The sequence below is a fragment of the Teleopsis dalmanni genome, chromosome 1, assembly GCF_002237135.1.
Source record: "Teleopsis dalmanni isolate 2A chromosome 1, ASM223713v2, whole genome shotgun sequence".
Classification (NCBI taxonomy): Eukaryota; Metazoa; Arthropoda; class Insecta; order Diptera; family Diopsidae; genus Teleopsis; species Teleopsis dalmanni.
The window spans coordinates 63,389,198-63,403,421 of NC_051846.1; the positions used below are offsets into that span (position 1 = coordinate 63,389,198).

Consider the following 14,224-nt stretch of genomic DNA (forward strand, 5'->3'; position numbering starts at 1 on the left):
TTAAGGTAAATTTTTTTTCTTTTTTTTGCCGATAATGGCGTGTCTTTTTATGACGAAAGAAACTATTTAAAAGTTAGACCGATTCGAATAGCAAAGAAAGGCAAAGACAAAAATTTTTTATTTAATTTATTGAAATTTGGCTGACCATACAACGCTGTTTCGAGTATTGCCAAGTACTCTTCATCAGTGGTCTTTGGAAGTAATCGATTTTTTATTTAATTAGTTTATAGTCCGTATATAATTTGTTTGGACTGCAAGTGCCAGGCTTAGAACTCGTGCCTGTCAAATTAGAAGCGATGACTAATCGTGTTTATCCACAAGAAGCCAAGGCTGTACAAACTTTCAATGCTCAAGTTCCAGGTTTTATTGTCACTTATTTTTATTTAATTAGTGACACCAACCAAAGAATTTGCCGTGCATTAAATTAGAACGAGCTTATAAACTACAGCTTTATTTGGAAACACAAGTTCAACGAATTGAAAGTTAATCTTTGAGTTCTAAGCCTGGCACTTGCAGTCCAAACAAATTATATACGGACTATAAACTAATTAAATAAAAATTCGATTATTTCCAAAGACCACTGATGAAGAGTACTTAGCAATACTCGAAACAGCGTTGTATGGTCATCCAAATTTCAATAAATTAAATAAAAAAATTTTTGTCTTTGTCCTTTCTTTGCTATTCGAATCGGTCTAAATTATATTAATTTTTTATAAATTAATTTATTTATAAAAATTAAAATACAATTAAATATTTAACACAAATTTATTAGTGTTTGTAATTTTTTATTCAAAAAAACATTAATAATTTTTATACTTTAAATTAACGACATAAGATCAGTAAGAATAAAAAAAACATATATTAATTTATATTATAAAATTAATTTTATAAAATATTTAATTAAAACTGAGTTTAACTACAAAAATTATTACGAAAAAATATTTCAAACTTAAAAATTAAACCAATATATGATAACATTGTATAGAGATGTTTGTTCATTTGCGAAGGGAGCATGACAGTGGTTTTGACCCGGAGACAGGATACTTAAATCCTTAGGCAAAACATTGGCATCTTTCAAGCGTATGCGGCTATATGAGCTATCAATACTTATGTTTGGTGTTTCGCCATTAGCCAGAAAGGAAAAATGATATGTGCGTTGATTTTACCTTAAACAAACTTACCGAAACCATATTGTACCCATCTTGAGTGAAAGCCAGACTATCATTAAATCACTAAAATCGAAAGTGCATCGAAATTTCCAATCGGTTATTTCAAAACCTGTAAAGGTGTATCTCAAAAAATATTTAGTATTATTATTGAAATCACTTAAATAAGAATATTAAGCATTTCGGGGCCTGTTCAGATTAAGGATACTGAGATGTAGACAAACTTACCAGAACAGGAGCAGTAGCATTACTTGTGAGTCCAGAACACTTTTGTGGCTTGGAAAGAGAACTAAAAAGGATTTCTTGCCTATTAGAGAAGCAAATTAAAAAAAAACAAAAGCTACATTTCCTGAGTTTGTAATATCTCAAATAGATTAGGCAAAAAAAAAACATAATAGCGAAGGCTACATTACCACGGTTATTAAAAAGTAAAAAAATTTGAAACAAATTTGTGGTGCAGATAGGTTAGGGTTAGGTTTTATCAGCGATCAAGGGATCTACTTATGTCTGAAGCCGCATTGTGTTACCGTATAAATAGAAACTTAAAGGTTAGAACCACTTAGAAACTTTAGCAAAGCTTAAAATGCTATTCAGGGCGAGGTCTTGCAGTTCACCAAGATTTTCAAAAAAGAAAGCTCCTAAAGTGATAAGGCGGATGGGAGGATACCTGTAGATAATTTTGTAAAAAAGTTTTTTTATATATAGATATATATAAAATGAATGAAACAAAAAAGTTATAGGTAGGTGAGCATTTTATATTGTATGAATTTGAATTTTGATAAAATTATACATTTTTTTTAGGTTTTACCCATGATAACGGAGAAAAATAATGAAATAAGAAGGATACAAAGAGAGCGATGCATTGACCAAATATTTGACATTTTTGAGAGCTCCAGCTCTTCAGCTCTTTATTGATAATCATAATAGAGAAATTATAAATTCTTTATTAATAATATATTAAAAACTTCTTGATAATTACTAATTCTTCAGTCATCTTTATAAATTTTATTAAAAAATTATTTTTTGTCTCTGTCATCCGACTGGAACTTTTCATTTTCTTCCAAAAATCATTCAGAATAGATCAGTTTTAAGATTTGGCACCAAGCTAGTGCCAATGGCTTACTTTCAGAAAAATGGGATTTTTTTGCAAATTTTGTTTTTGCTTTGCTCGTTAATTTTTAAGAGACAAGAGTTTTTTTGGAGCATTCATGTCAAAAGAATACATCTATTATAAGGTGTATGAGAAAATATTTTCTTTAATAAACTTTCCAATAATTATTTAATATAAATTATTTAATAACAATAATATAATATGAAACTTTTGCATTTCATTTTTTACTTTAATTCCTCACATATATTTTTATTTTATTTAAAGTTTAACAGTCGAGATTATTTTTCAGCATGGGATTTGCCTCTTCAAATAATATTTTTTTACATTTTTATTTTCGCCTAAAATCATAGCTTGCATTATGCATTATGCAAATTGCATCAGCAATTTTTTCAACCATCAATTAAGCAAATGATTAGTAATTTTTAATAAATAATAAACATTTCTAATGTAATTTATAATTTTAAATATAATAATTTTTTATAAATATCTAATAAAAAGTTTATAAATATACATTAATGCACATTATTCATCACAAAAGTATGCTATGAATTTTGCGGTTTTAATTATTGTTTTGCTTTAGAATTCAAACTTCAGACTAAACTAATAAATACTTTATCTTATATCAAACTAAAGGAAAATGTTTTGATCTTATTACAGTGTTTTCTCGAAAACGTGAACTAATTAAGTCCAAAATTTTTGTTCAGATTTAAGAATTTCATTCACGTTTTAGAAATTCGTTCACATTTTAGAGAAGTAAATGTTAAGTAAAGGTGTTCATTTCATCCAGTGTTTACTTATGCCAATGCTCATATTTGCGAGGGAGAACTGTAATTTAGAATCAACACATTGAAGATCTACATTCACGATATACTTTTTTAATCGTAGTAGCTCTTATTCCGGTTCAATTTAAAAAAGATATCATTTCTTTGCTGGGTGTTGTTCCAACAAAAAGTAACGATTTTTTAATTCTTAGTTTAATGTCAATTATATATATTTTACATATTACAATGTAAAACTTAAATATTATATTTTGTTACAATCTGATTTTTTTGATGATTAAAATGGTTGCATATATTATTTTGAACAATAATCATATTCTCATCTGTTAAACCAAAACTCACTTTTCATAAATAAAAACTGTTTTTAAACTTTTAAATTTTATTCATTAAAAGTTTCAACTCAGAGGAACTCCTGTGAATAGAAAGGTGCTTAAATAAAAAAAATTCAATCTTCCAGTTTAAGCTCAGGCAAAATGTCGTAGCTTTTATTGTAGAATTTTATGTGAAATTCATAATCCAATGTTAATAAGATTGTAACAAATATTTAAAATGTTGGGCTCTGCAAACTAACTTATATATCAGGGAGAAAAAAAATACAATTCCAGCATATTACAAAATTATATGAACTTATTAATGGAACGCAAAAAACTTTTAATATTATATATCTTATTAAACTTAATACTTATTTATTATTTCTTTAGTTTCAATAATTCTTTTTATAGGAATATGTCTGCAAACCATTTGAGAATTATAAATTTACTCCATTGATAAAGCAATAATTTTGCCGTTAGATTACGATACTGATATAATTTCATTTGGAATTTTTATGCGCATGCAACTATTACTGCAGCTTTTGGAATTACATCAGTCGTATTTTAATGGCATAATCATTCATCTCATTGTCAAATGAGTAAATTTATAATTCTCCTATAGTTTGCAGATTTATTAACATAAAAAGCCTTATTGAAACTAAAGAAATGATTATTAAGTTTAATGGAATATGTAATATTGATGGCTTTTTCACTCCGTTAGTAAACTCATATAATTTTGTGATATACTAAAATTTTTTTTTTTTTTTACATTTCCCTTATATATAAATTAGTTTGCGGAGCCAACATATTGAATATTTGTTATAATCTTATTAACATTGGGCTATGAATTCCACATTTTTATCGTTTAAATATTCCGAATCAATAAAAAAATATGACAGATCTGCTGGTTCCGGCAAAAAAAACGTGCTGAACGTTTTCTATTCAGTTATGATTAAATGTACTTTATGTATTTGCATTACAAATTATTGATTATTTTTAATTATTATTTTTAATAATTAAAATTGATTTATAAATTCTTTAGAAGAACATGTTTAACATATTCGTTTATTAAAAAAAAGCTGCTGTTATAAACAAAAATTATTTTTGATCTTTCAATACTTTTTATTAAAGTGTTATCAACTGAAGAGAAGTCTATGTGTTAATAGATACACCTATAAGTATGGGTATATTTTACTCCAATGAAGATATAGTAGCAAAATATTCCATTTCTTAAAATCCTTCGGCTGCGTAAATCTAACTGTAGTACTCTTTTGTATTGAAAGTTAGAATTTGTTGTATTTTAATATATCTCGCAGTTTTTAGTGTTTTGTTACTAACTGAATTAGAGTTTCTGACTTCGTTTGTTTAAATACTTTGTTCTGTATATAAACTAGAACGACAATCTTTGAACTAATTCTAAGTGCAACAGGTTTTCAATCTAAAGTAGTTTCTTTCTTTTATTAAAAATATTATATCTGATGTCCAGAAGAATACTCGAGTCATCTTACACTCAAAAAAATGCACATATAAATGATAAAGTTATAGGTAAAATTAAATTACAATAACCTGACCATGTATTATTGGTTCTAGGTTTCCTCTACAAGAGTATCTTTACCCTTGGGTATTAACTAAAGTGTTGAAAAATTTCTTTATTAAAAATAGTTTCAAAAGCAGGACAGAAATTAATTAATATGCCCTTACTGCCTTTAATAACATGAGGACACATTCTTTCAAATCATCAATTTTGCTTCAGAATATGGTATTGGACTATTGAGTAACCCCACATAATTGCTTAAGTAATATATACCACGTTAGTGAAAGTTTGCAATTTTTTAGAAATCATGGATTATACTTTCTAATAGTGTTATTTGATATAAATTTTTATCATAGTGATAATGTACATACTATATTTGTGTAGGCATGTTCTAATTGTCGATATCTTAATTGCATAGATAATTACATTAAACCTTTTTTTCATTTGTTTTTTTATTTAAATTCATGTTTTTTAAATAAAAGTTAAAAACTGTTAAAAGTAAAATTCTTTACAGTAATATGGATATGGAAAAATAATATTACAATTCTCATATAGTCTGTGGATGGAAATTCAAAATGCATGTGGAATGGAAATGATAGATATTTTTCAGAATAAGTATGGAGTATTTATCGCAGTCATTTAAATAATGTGCGTGTTCATTATTTTACAGTTATAATCAATGAATATTTATTTTTATGTTACATACTTAGTAAAGAGTTGCATTCTCTATTACACTTCCATTATTAGATTATAAGTATTATCTTCTGTACTAAACGCATTATGCTCCTCCTACTTTCATTAAAACTATCAAGTTAATAAATTGCCATAGCATTTGTATAATTACTCAGTTTGTTTAGGTATCTTTCACTAAGTCAAACCTTTTGATCCTTTTCATAATATTTGGGATTTTTAAGTCTAGGGAAATTAGAGAACTTTTATCATTTTTTTTTAAAAGAGCTGTTACTAATCTCTGTAGAATTTTAAAGTTGCTTGAATGTCCTTATAACTGTACTTCATATATGTATGAAGGACCATGTATGGTCCATGTTTGTTTTGGAGGTGTGCAGCTGGTTTTTACAACAGATGGCTCTTACTTATACTTATATACAAATTAAAGGTTTTTATAACATAAATCTTTTTTAACTCATCTATTTTGGTTAATACTATAAATAAGTGTTATAGCCTATGTTCAGCTTCTTTACAAATAGATTACATAGTTTAATATTTCATGCACATTAAGAAAATCTGGTGACCTTAATTATTGACTCCAAGTAGAAATAGTAGAGCTTATGTTTAGTGGCTTTGTATAGAATGTACACACTACGAATACAATTTAAACCGATTCAGCGGTTTTAGTGAAAATTAGCATTATAACATAAATATCCAATAGGAAAATATACTTTCAGTATTTGCAGATATTTTCACTTTATCAGGTAACTTTCGCAATTTTTCTCTTTCTAAGAACTTTACTTGAACTATAACGAACCTTTTAAAAAAAAATTAGACAAATCTGTTTACTCTCTTTTAAGTGAACAATGTAAATAGCCTTGCCAGACTCCGACTTTGGTACTTATCCACTGCCTATCCACTTATAAAGGAATTAGGCAACATCTCTCCAAAGGACATAATAGCGTTCTTAACTGCTACACGTCCATAGAACTAAAGTGGGTACGTCACAATAATTCTCAAAGGATGCAGTGATGTGGTGACAAGTATATATATATATATATACTTATATGTACATATAATATATATAAATATATATATAATATGTATAAATATATATATAATATTTAAAATATATTTAATATTTTTATTTTATATTTTTGTTTGTAATTAAGTTTGGAAAAAAACAGTTTTTATGATATATTTTGTTTAACTAATTCTCATTTGTATTTTTAGTTTTCTTTTTCAATTATAATTTTATTTGTCAACAATTTATTTATATTTTTTTATGACTTTTACTGTTCAGTTAGCGACCACAAATTTAAATATTTTTGAATGTTGATCATCAGTCATACGACTTTTTCCTCAGAGCGCCACGCAGTCTGCCTAGTCGAGTAATTTTCTAATGTGAAGCGATGAGGTGAGAGGTGATCAACTTCATTAGTCATTTCCAAAACAAAGGCAATGTAAATCAGATAATTTTACTAAAATTTTATTAAAATATCTAATCAGAGTTCAAAGTACAATAAAAAAGATAAAGAAATTAATTGTTTTTTGTTTTATAAAATTTATTGCTTTTCACTAACATTTTGCGTTCTTCACTTACGCTAACATTTTAAACAATTGAATTTTGCTAAATACAATAAAAACAATAAATTACTTAAATTTTTCTATTTTTGTTTAATTTATTATATGATTTATTTTTTTTAGTAACTATTTATGTCAACTTATTATTTTATGATGGCTATCAGAAGTCTAGAATTTTTTATTTGAAACTTTAAGATATTTTTTTATTTAGGTTATAATTCTGAAAACTTAATGGCATTGTAATAATATTGAATAATTAGTTGGTATATTTAAAAAATTTAAAATAGAATCTATTATTTTGGATAATGTTACGAAGAAAATGACCGAATTATGAGAATTACTGCAATTATCTGAACACAAAAGATAGCGTGTATTCTTTCTTTAAAATTTATAAAATCAATCTCTTGACTCAAAGTATCTTTAACTACCATCTTATAAATATTTTGATTAATCAGCACTTCTTTTTAGTGAAGCCATGCTATAGATATAATATTGATATATATTGTAAGCCCTCCGTAAGCATTATGGCTTGGAATTATGCATTTATTAGAAAAATCGGTTCTCTAACCGATTGAAAAACTATTACCAATATTTCTCGCAGATGACTACAGCATTTAGTAATTGAGCTGATTAAATATTGCAAAACCATAAATACCGTTGTGGTTGTTCTTTCCAGTTGTCATCTGTACATATCATTATAAATATGATAGATACATTGCATCATAATAATAAATAGAGTATCATGTCTGGGTTTAATTTACTCATGACTAGATCAAATGAATTATTGAATTGTTGTTCGAAAATATCATCAAAGAATTATCTTATTTGACAGATTCTTGTCATACGTCATTTTTATTTCTACAATAGAAATTCATTATTGAATACTAAAGTAACTTAAAAGTATCCTCTTTTCGGGATCACTAAATTATAGTTAATATAAATAGAGTAATACTTATCTTAATTCCCGTAGTTTAAGGATTAAATAATTCTTGAAGTTCGAACCAAAGATTACTTAAGTAATTGAAGATAAGGATATAGCTTGTAAATTTTCATACGAGGCTATCAGTATTCTCTTTACAGACCTCGAATTTTTGTCGTGATTTCATTTGTAAGGTTATTATGCTCTGAATAAGAAAATCAAACACAATATTATCACTTCTTTCTATTTGAAACATTATTTAAGTTAAAGAGTTTTAATAAAAATATTAATAGAATAACAAAATAATAAAAAAATAAGACTAGACCCAATAAAAAAATATTGACTCACTGTGTGATGGCGCATTCTCATAAGTTAAAAATTATATTCTATATTTTAATATATCTGGTAATTTTTGACTATATGAAAAAATTTTCTAGCAGTAAAAAATTATTTTTTTTTTATTGTATTATTTTATGTTAAAAAGTTCCAGTAACCAATAACACAATATTTAAAAAAATAGTTGCCATTGCCTTCAGGGTAGTATGTAGGCGCACGTTACTATATCTTTTTATGACTTTTTAAGAATATCGAAGAAACTCATTTTGTATAATTTCTTTCTTGTTATATTTAGTGATTGTGAGGTGTAATACTCGTATTACCATTTATCATACTTTACGGTCTTATAGAAAGGGTCTTGAATTAATACCTACACAGCTTTATTCATAACAATTTTTTGAATGAATTATTATTGATTTATTAATATAAGTTGTAATAATTTCAATTTGATAGTGATGTTTAAAATATTACATGTAAACAAATTTTTTATTATTAAATAAATATATAGATTATTATCTACCATAATTGATTTATATAATCAATGATTTATATAAATGTATAGATTATTATCTATCATAATTGATTTATAAGAAATATAACTTTATTAAAAACTTGTTTCCGAATCGAGAAAAGAATTCTGCCTTATCAAAGCTCTGTAAAAATTTAAATACTTCACGAATTGTTTATTACTATTTTAACTACTGTTAATTGCAGTCGAATTTCAATTCTTGGATAAGAACTAGTACCTAATAACCTGTGATTCCTACAATAACTACAACTCCTTTAATAGTCTAACTTATTGCTTCACTATTGTTTTCGTGCTTTGGCTTAGATAATGTATATAGATAATGTATATAAACTGAGATTTTAAATATTTTGTCTATTAACATGTTAGCACTATGGCCTTCCCGGTCAAATGATAGGTTTCTTTATTATTGATTTCTAAGATATAGTTAGTGACTTAAAGTCTTATATGTTGGTTTTTTATGTTTTCCACTTATCGCCAAACAAAAAAGAAACATTATTAAATTAAGTTATTTACTTGAGTAATGTAATAAAATTCCGGTATTATTATTTTTATATTTTATTGATTTTATTTAATCATTTCATGATATAAATATAATTTCAATTATTTAAAATAATATATAAGTGTGTATATATAGGGTTTCCATTTTTCGAATATAATATATTGGTTATGTATATATATAATAGAATAATATAAATAGCATACATTTTTAGTTTTTTGTTTTAATTGTCAATAATTTTATATATCATATATATGTATAACGATCGTTCTATATAGTTATAATAATTAGTCATATAAGGATAATTAATATTAAGCATTTACAAATTTTAACATTTTTATTAATTTAAACCAATATTTAAGAGTAATTTTATAATATTAATTTATAAATAATTTTTGATATTTGCATAAATTATGGCGAACTAAAATTATAAAGCAAAACAAATTGATTTGAAGAAAATTTAAACTTTAAAAAAAAGCATCAATTTCAAAAAAATATAAAATAAATACAAAATATTTATTAAATATTATTAAAATAAATGAACAATTATTAAAATAGGTACAAAGCGCACGAAATTCAGTGACGAAAGTTAAAATCCCTAAGAAATAATAATTTTTTTTAAAATATATAAATTTGTTATTTAAATTAAATTTTTTTTTTAAATGAGAAAAACTTAGTAAAATAAGGTAAATTGCACAATGTAAAAGTAAATAAACACAAAATTGGTTTATAAAAATATTTTATATTAAATGCATTTTAATGCCATATGTTCTTGAAATTTTGGAGTTAATAATTTTTTTGTCATTTTGTCATTTTAAATAAAATAATTCAAAAATTATTTAAAAAAATTAATTATTTAATGGCAAGTAAAAAATTTTAATTTACAAAATTTTAATATATTAACAAAAAATATTAAAAATGTAATCATAAAAGAAATTTTTTATTTGCAAATGTAATATACAATAATAACATATTATAATTAAGTTAATATTTAAATGTTATAGAGACTAACTAAACAAAAAGTATATGTATATATATATTTAATTAAAATAATTAAAAGTTAACTAATTTTATAAAAAACTAAATTTAACAAAATTTTTTCTTTCTAACAAATATTTTCGTTGCTTTTTTTAATAATTTTAGTTTATTCTTTTAGGCAAATACAATCCGAACTGGACCCAACGGCAGTTGTTTCATGTAGTTCCAGGCATCAACGCGTGTCATTTTAGCTGTGGGCACGCCATTAATAAAAAGGATTTCATCGCCATTTCTAACTTGACCAGTTTTTTGTGCAGCACCACCTGTTTTGAAAAGAGAAGGTAAGTCAATGTATGATTAGATAGAAAATAGTTTTCAGCACTTACCCATAAAAACTTTCTTCACAATTAATGGTCTATTACCAATTGGAGAGTCGAAGCCACCTTCAATTGAGAAACCAAGACCACAGCTATCCTTAACAATTTCTATTGTTTTGGAACCAGCAGGACCGTCTTCTGAGATTTGATAAAAATTTTCTTATTAATTTTATATTTAATATTTTTGTTTGTAAATTATGTTTTATATAGAGTTTGAATTTGAATTGAAAAATTCAACTATTTAAAAATTAATAAAAATGTTTGTTGTTGCAATTTAATACAGTTCAAACCCTCCCTATTAAATAAAATAATTTTCATTAAGTAAAATAGACACTACCCCATAACTGACGTTTAAATCTAAAGTAATTTTAAATTATATTTTAATTTAAAATCTATTTAGCACATTTAAGAGTTACTTAAAGTCAAAAAAAGCTCATTTTGAGACTTACCTTGAGCTCTGATTTCTGCTGCTAAGGCATTTCTTGTTTCTGCGGCTCTTTCTAATAGTTCACTAGTGCTCAGTTTGCTGGCATCACCACGTGAAAGCTGACGTCTAGCACGTATGCTCGCTATTGTCGTGGCATCGTTAATAGTTGCAGCCAATGAAGGTGGCTGTGGACTGCTTGAGGCTGTACTTGGAGTTGAAGGTGTTTTTGTTTGTGCGACATCATCCTCAGCGGATACTATATCTAAATCAAGATCCAATGATCGTGATGCTTTATGATAGTTTCTTTTCTTCTCATAATCCACCTCGGCGGGTTTCTCGTTAAGTGAGGACAGTGAGCCGAGCGATGAGCGTTTCTTATTCATTGTTTTTACAACAACTGATTCGGAACGAGTCACAACTAAGACAACCTCTGGACGTGGTGTCTAAAATTCAAATATAAGTTTTAGTTAATATAAAGAATTTAATATAAAAATTATTTATAATTAATTTATTAAATTAATGTTCTCTATTTATCATAAATTATCTCCGATTTAAATATATAGTATATATTACCTTCAAAACAGTTATAGACTCACGATGCGTTAATCCTCTCATGCTCATACCATTGACAGCCAAAATGCGATCTCCTTTCTTAAGACGTCCGTCTTTAGCTGCTGGTGTGTTCGTTAGAATTTTATGTATCTAACAAAATTAAGGATACTTAATTAGTCAATTTTGTACTTAATATAAATTAGAAATGCTTACCGTGATTTCTTTAGCTTCATAATCTGAACCACCGGCCAATGTAACGCCAATGCTGCTTTCGGGTGTGTCTCGTTGTAATACAATAATAAAGGCTTCGGGTGTTTTTAATGGTGGATCAGCTTCTTCCACAATAAGTTGTATATCTTGTGCAGTGATCAAGCTCTGATTGCTGCCAAGCGATGAAAAGCTGCCAAACTCGTTGTTGTTGTCTTGAGCGGAAATATTTTGTGTACTAGAACTAACACCAGACGATGACGAAGTCACTGAATCCAATGACGAGAAGCGTTCGTGATAATTAGTTCTGGTGTGAATTTTTGTGCTTAGCAAACTATTTGTTGAAACGGTCGGCGATATTGTCGTACCTGAGGCAGCAGCGCTTCTTTCAAATTTTTCACGTATTTCGGCAGTTGTTATTTTGCTAGTATTACTTCCGCTTCTTGAGCTGTAACTGCTGTAGATTTTTGTATTTGTTGATTCTAGTTTTTCGAATACCGGCTTAAGTGTGCGTTCTGGTGTTTTTGTGACGGTTTTCGCAACTTCTACACGCATCCATTGCGATAGCTCATTTGTGTCATTATTGCATTTTTTGGATATTGGAGAAGTGGCCTCCATTGCTTTTTGTGGACTGATTGGTTGCACGGGTACGGAACTCACAGTAGAAACAATTTTTGCTGGCATTACAGCTTTTGGAGACGAAGCTTTTTGTGATGGATCGGCTTTGAAACTCGCCTTTCGTTCTTCATCGATAAACATGGCACTGACTTTAGTTGGTGAAGTAGCAGCATCCGACTTACGACTACTGTCGTCAGTATCGGATGTCACTTCTACATAGGCGGCAACATTAATGACCTTATCGACAATGCTTTCATCTTGTTTCGAAGCGACTTTATAACTGATGGGCGCTGTTGTGCAGATAATTTTGTTTGGTTGCATAACTAAGGAGCCACCTGAAGAGGAACGTGGTTTGGATTTGTGCACACGACGTATTTCATCTTCATCGTTGCAATCAGTACTGTCTTCGTCGTCATAGGGACGATTGCGCATTAAAGCCGAAGAATCACCGCGTCCGTTACGACATTTAGCAGAGGCTAAGATGTTTTTGCGATTGGCGGCTGATTCATTTGAACCTGATTTAAGTACGCGCCTGGATAAGTCTACAGTAGGAGTGCTACCAATAGAGCTGCAGCTTGCTTGTGAACCGGAGCCAGATGTGAGTGTCGATGTTGTGGAGCTAGCAATAGAGGTATTTGTTTCGGATGATAGTGTACGGGTGAGCGCGAATTTCTCGGGCACTACTGGTACGCTTGGTGACATTGGAGGTGAAGAGATCTTGGAAGAAAATACAGAGTCAGAATCACTTTCTTCGTGCAGATGACGAGAAGGTACATTCAATGAAGTACGTGGTGGCTTTGCAGGAGGTACACCGGCATAAGCTGGTTCTATCTTACGCTGTGCAACGACTGGAGTTTGACTGGTACTATGCCGATTGGCTGAGTTTTGTGCGAAAATGCTGCGGTATGGATTGTTTGTAGGCACATGCATTGCGTTACCAGTGGTTGACACGCTAAGTGGGCGTAACGAGTTGTTAAGGTTCGAATTGTGCGTAAATTCTGTGCGTTTGGCTGGTCTGGGTGCATGCGTTGAAGTACTACCGGAACTTAAACCACTGTCTGTTGAATCTGTAGATGATGTGTTGCCCGATTTTATTTTCTCACTATCACGACTTTTGATCTCTGGCAAATCCAAAATGGGTTCCAATGTGGACATTGGTATGTGTGGACGTTCGGGTATCACTAGACCACGCAATTTTGATAAACTACGACGTCTTTGCTCTAATATATTTGTTATAGCTGCCTTGCGTGACGCTTCATCCGGTACATAAGCTGGTTGACCGGAAAAACTGGTGCGTCGTTCTAAGTGATGTACCGCTGGGTGGCGTCGTGGCAATGAAGCGTAACTTTGTGTGTAATCTGTATTGAGTGTGTTCAATGAGTACATTGAATCGGAATAAGTTTGTGTAGGTAACTGTTTTGCTAGCTGGTATTGGCGTGCTGCATCATTTAAATTCTCTACACTCATAGCGCGTGCCTTAGTCAAATTTGAACCTACATTGTAACGTGTGCTGGACGTCGAGTCCAGTAAATTTTCTGTGCTTAAATTTAATGATTTTCCTGAGCTGCTGTTTGTGCGCGAATATGTCAATGGTTTCGATGGTGTGTCGGGAAGTGAAACGTCTTCGTTTG

General features: G+C 28.6%; 1 protein-coding gene across 1 annotated transcript; it reads right to left on the bottom strand.

Annotated features, from left to right (window-relative positions):
- Positions 1 to 10,559: 10,559 nt before the first annotated feature.
- LOC119682719 (serine-rich adhesin for platelets-like) lies at positions 10,560 to 14,222 on the bottom strand (the record flags this gene model as incomplete). Its single annotated transcript, XM_038096216.1, has 5 exons — positions 10,560 to 10,735; positions 10,799 to 10,927; positions 11,239 to 11,659; positions 11,790 to 11,918; positions 11,982 to 14,222. Coding segments are annotated over 5 exons (3,069 nt in total), but the record flags the coding sequence as incomplete, so codon positions are not given.
- Positions 14,223 to 14,224: the final 2 nt, after the last annotated feature.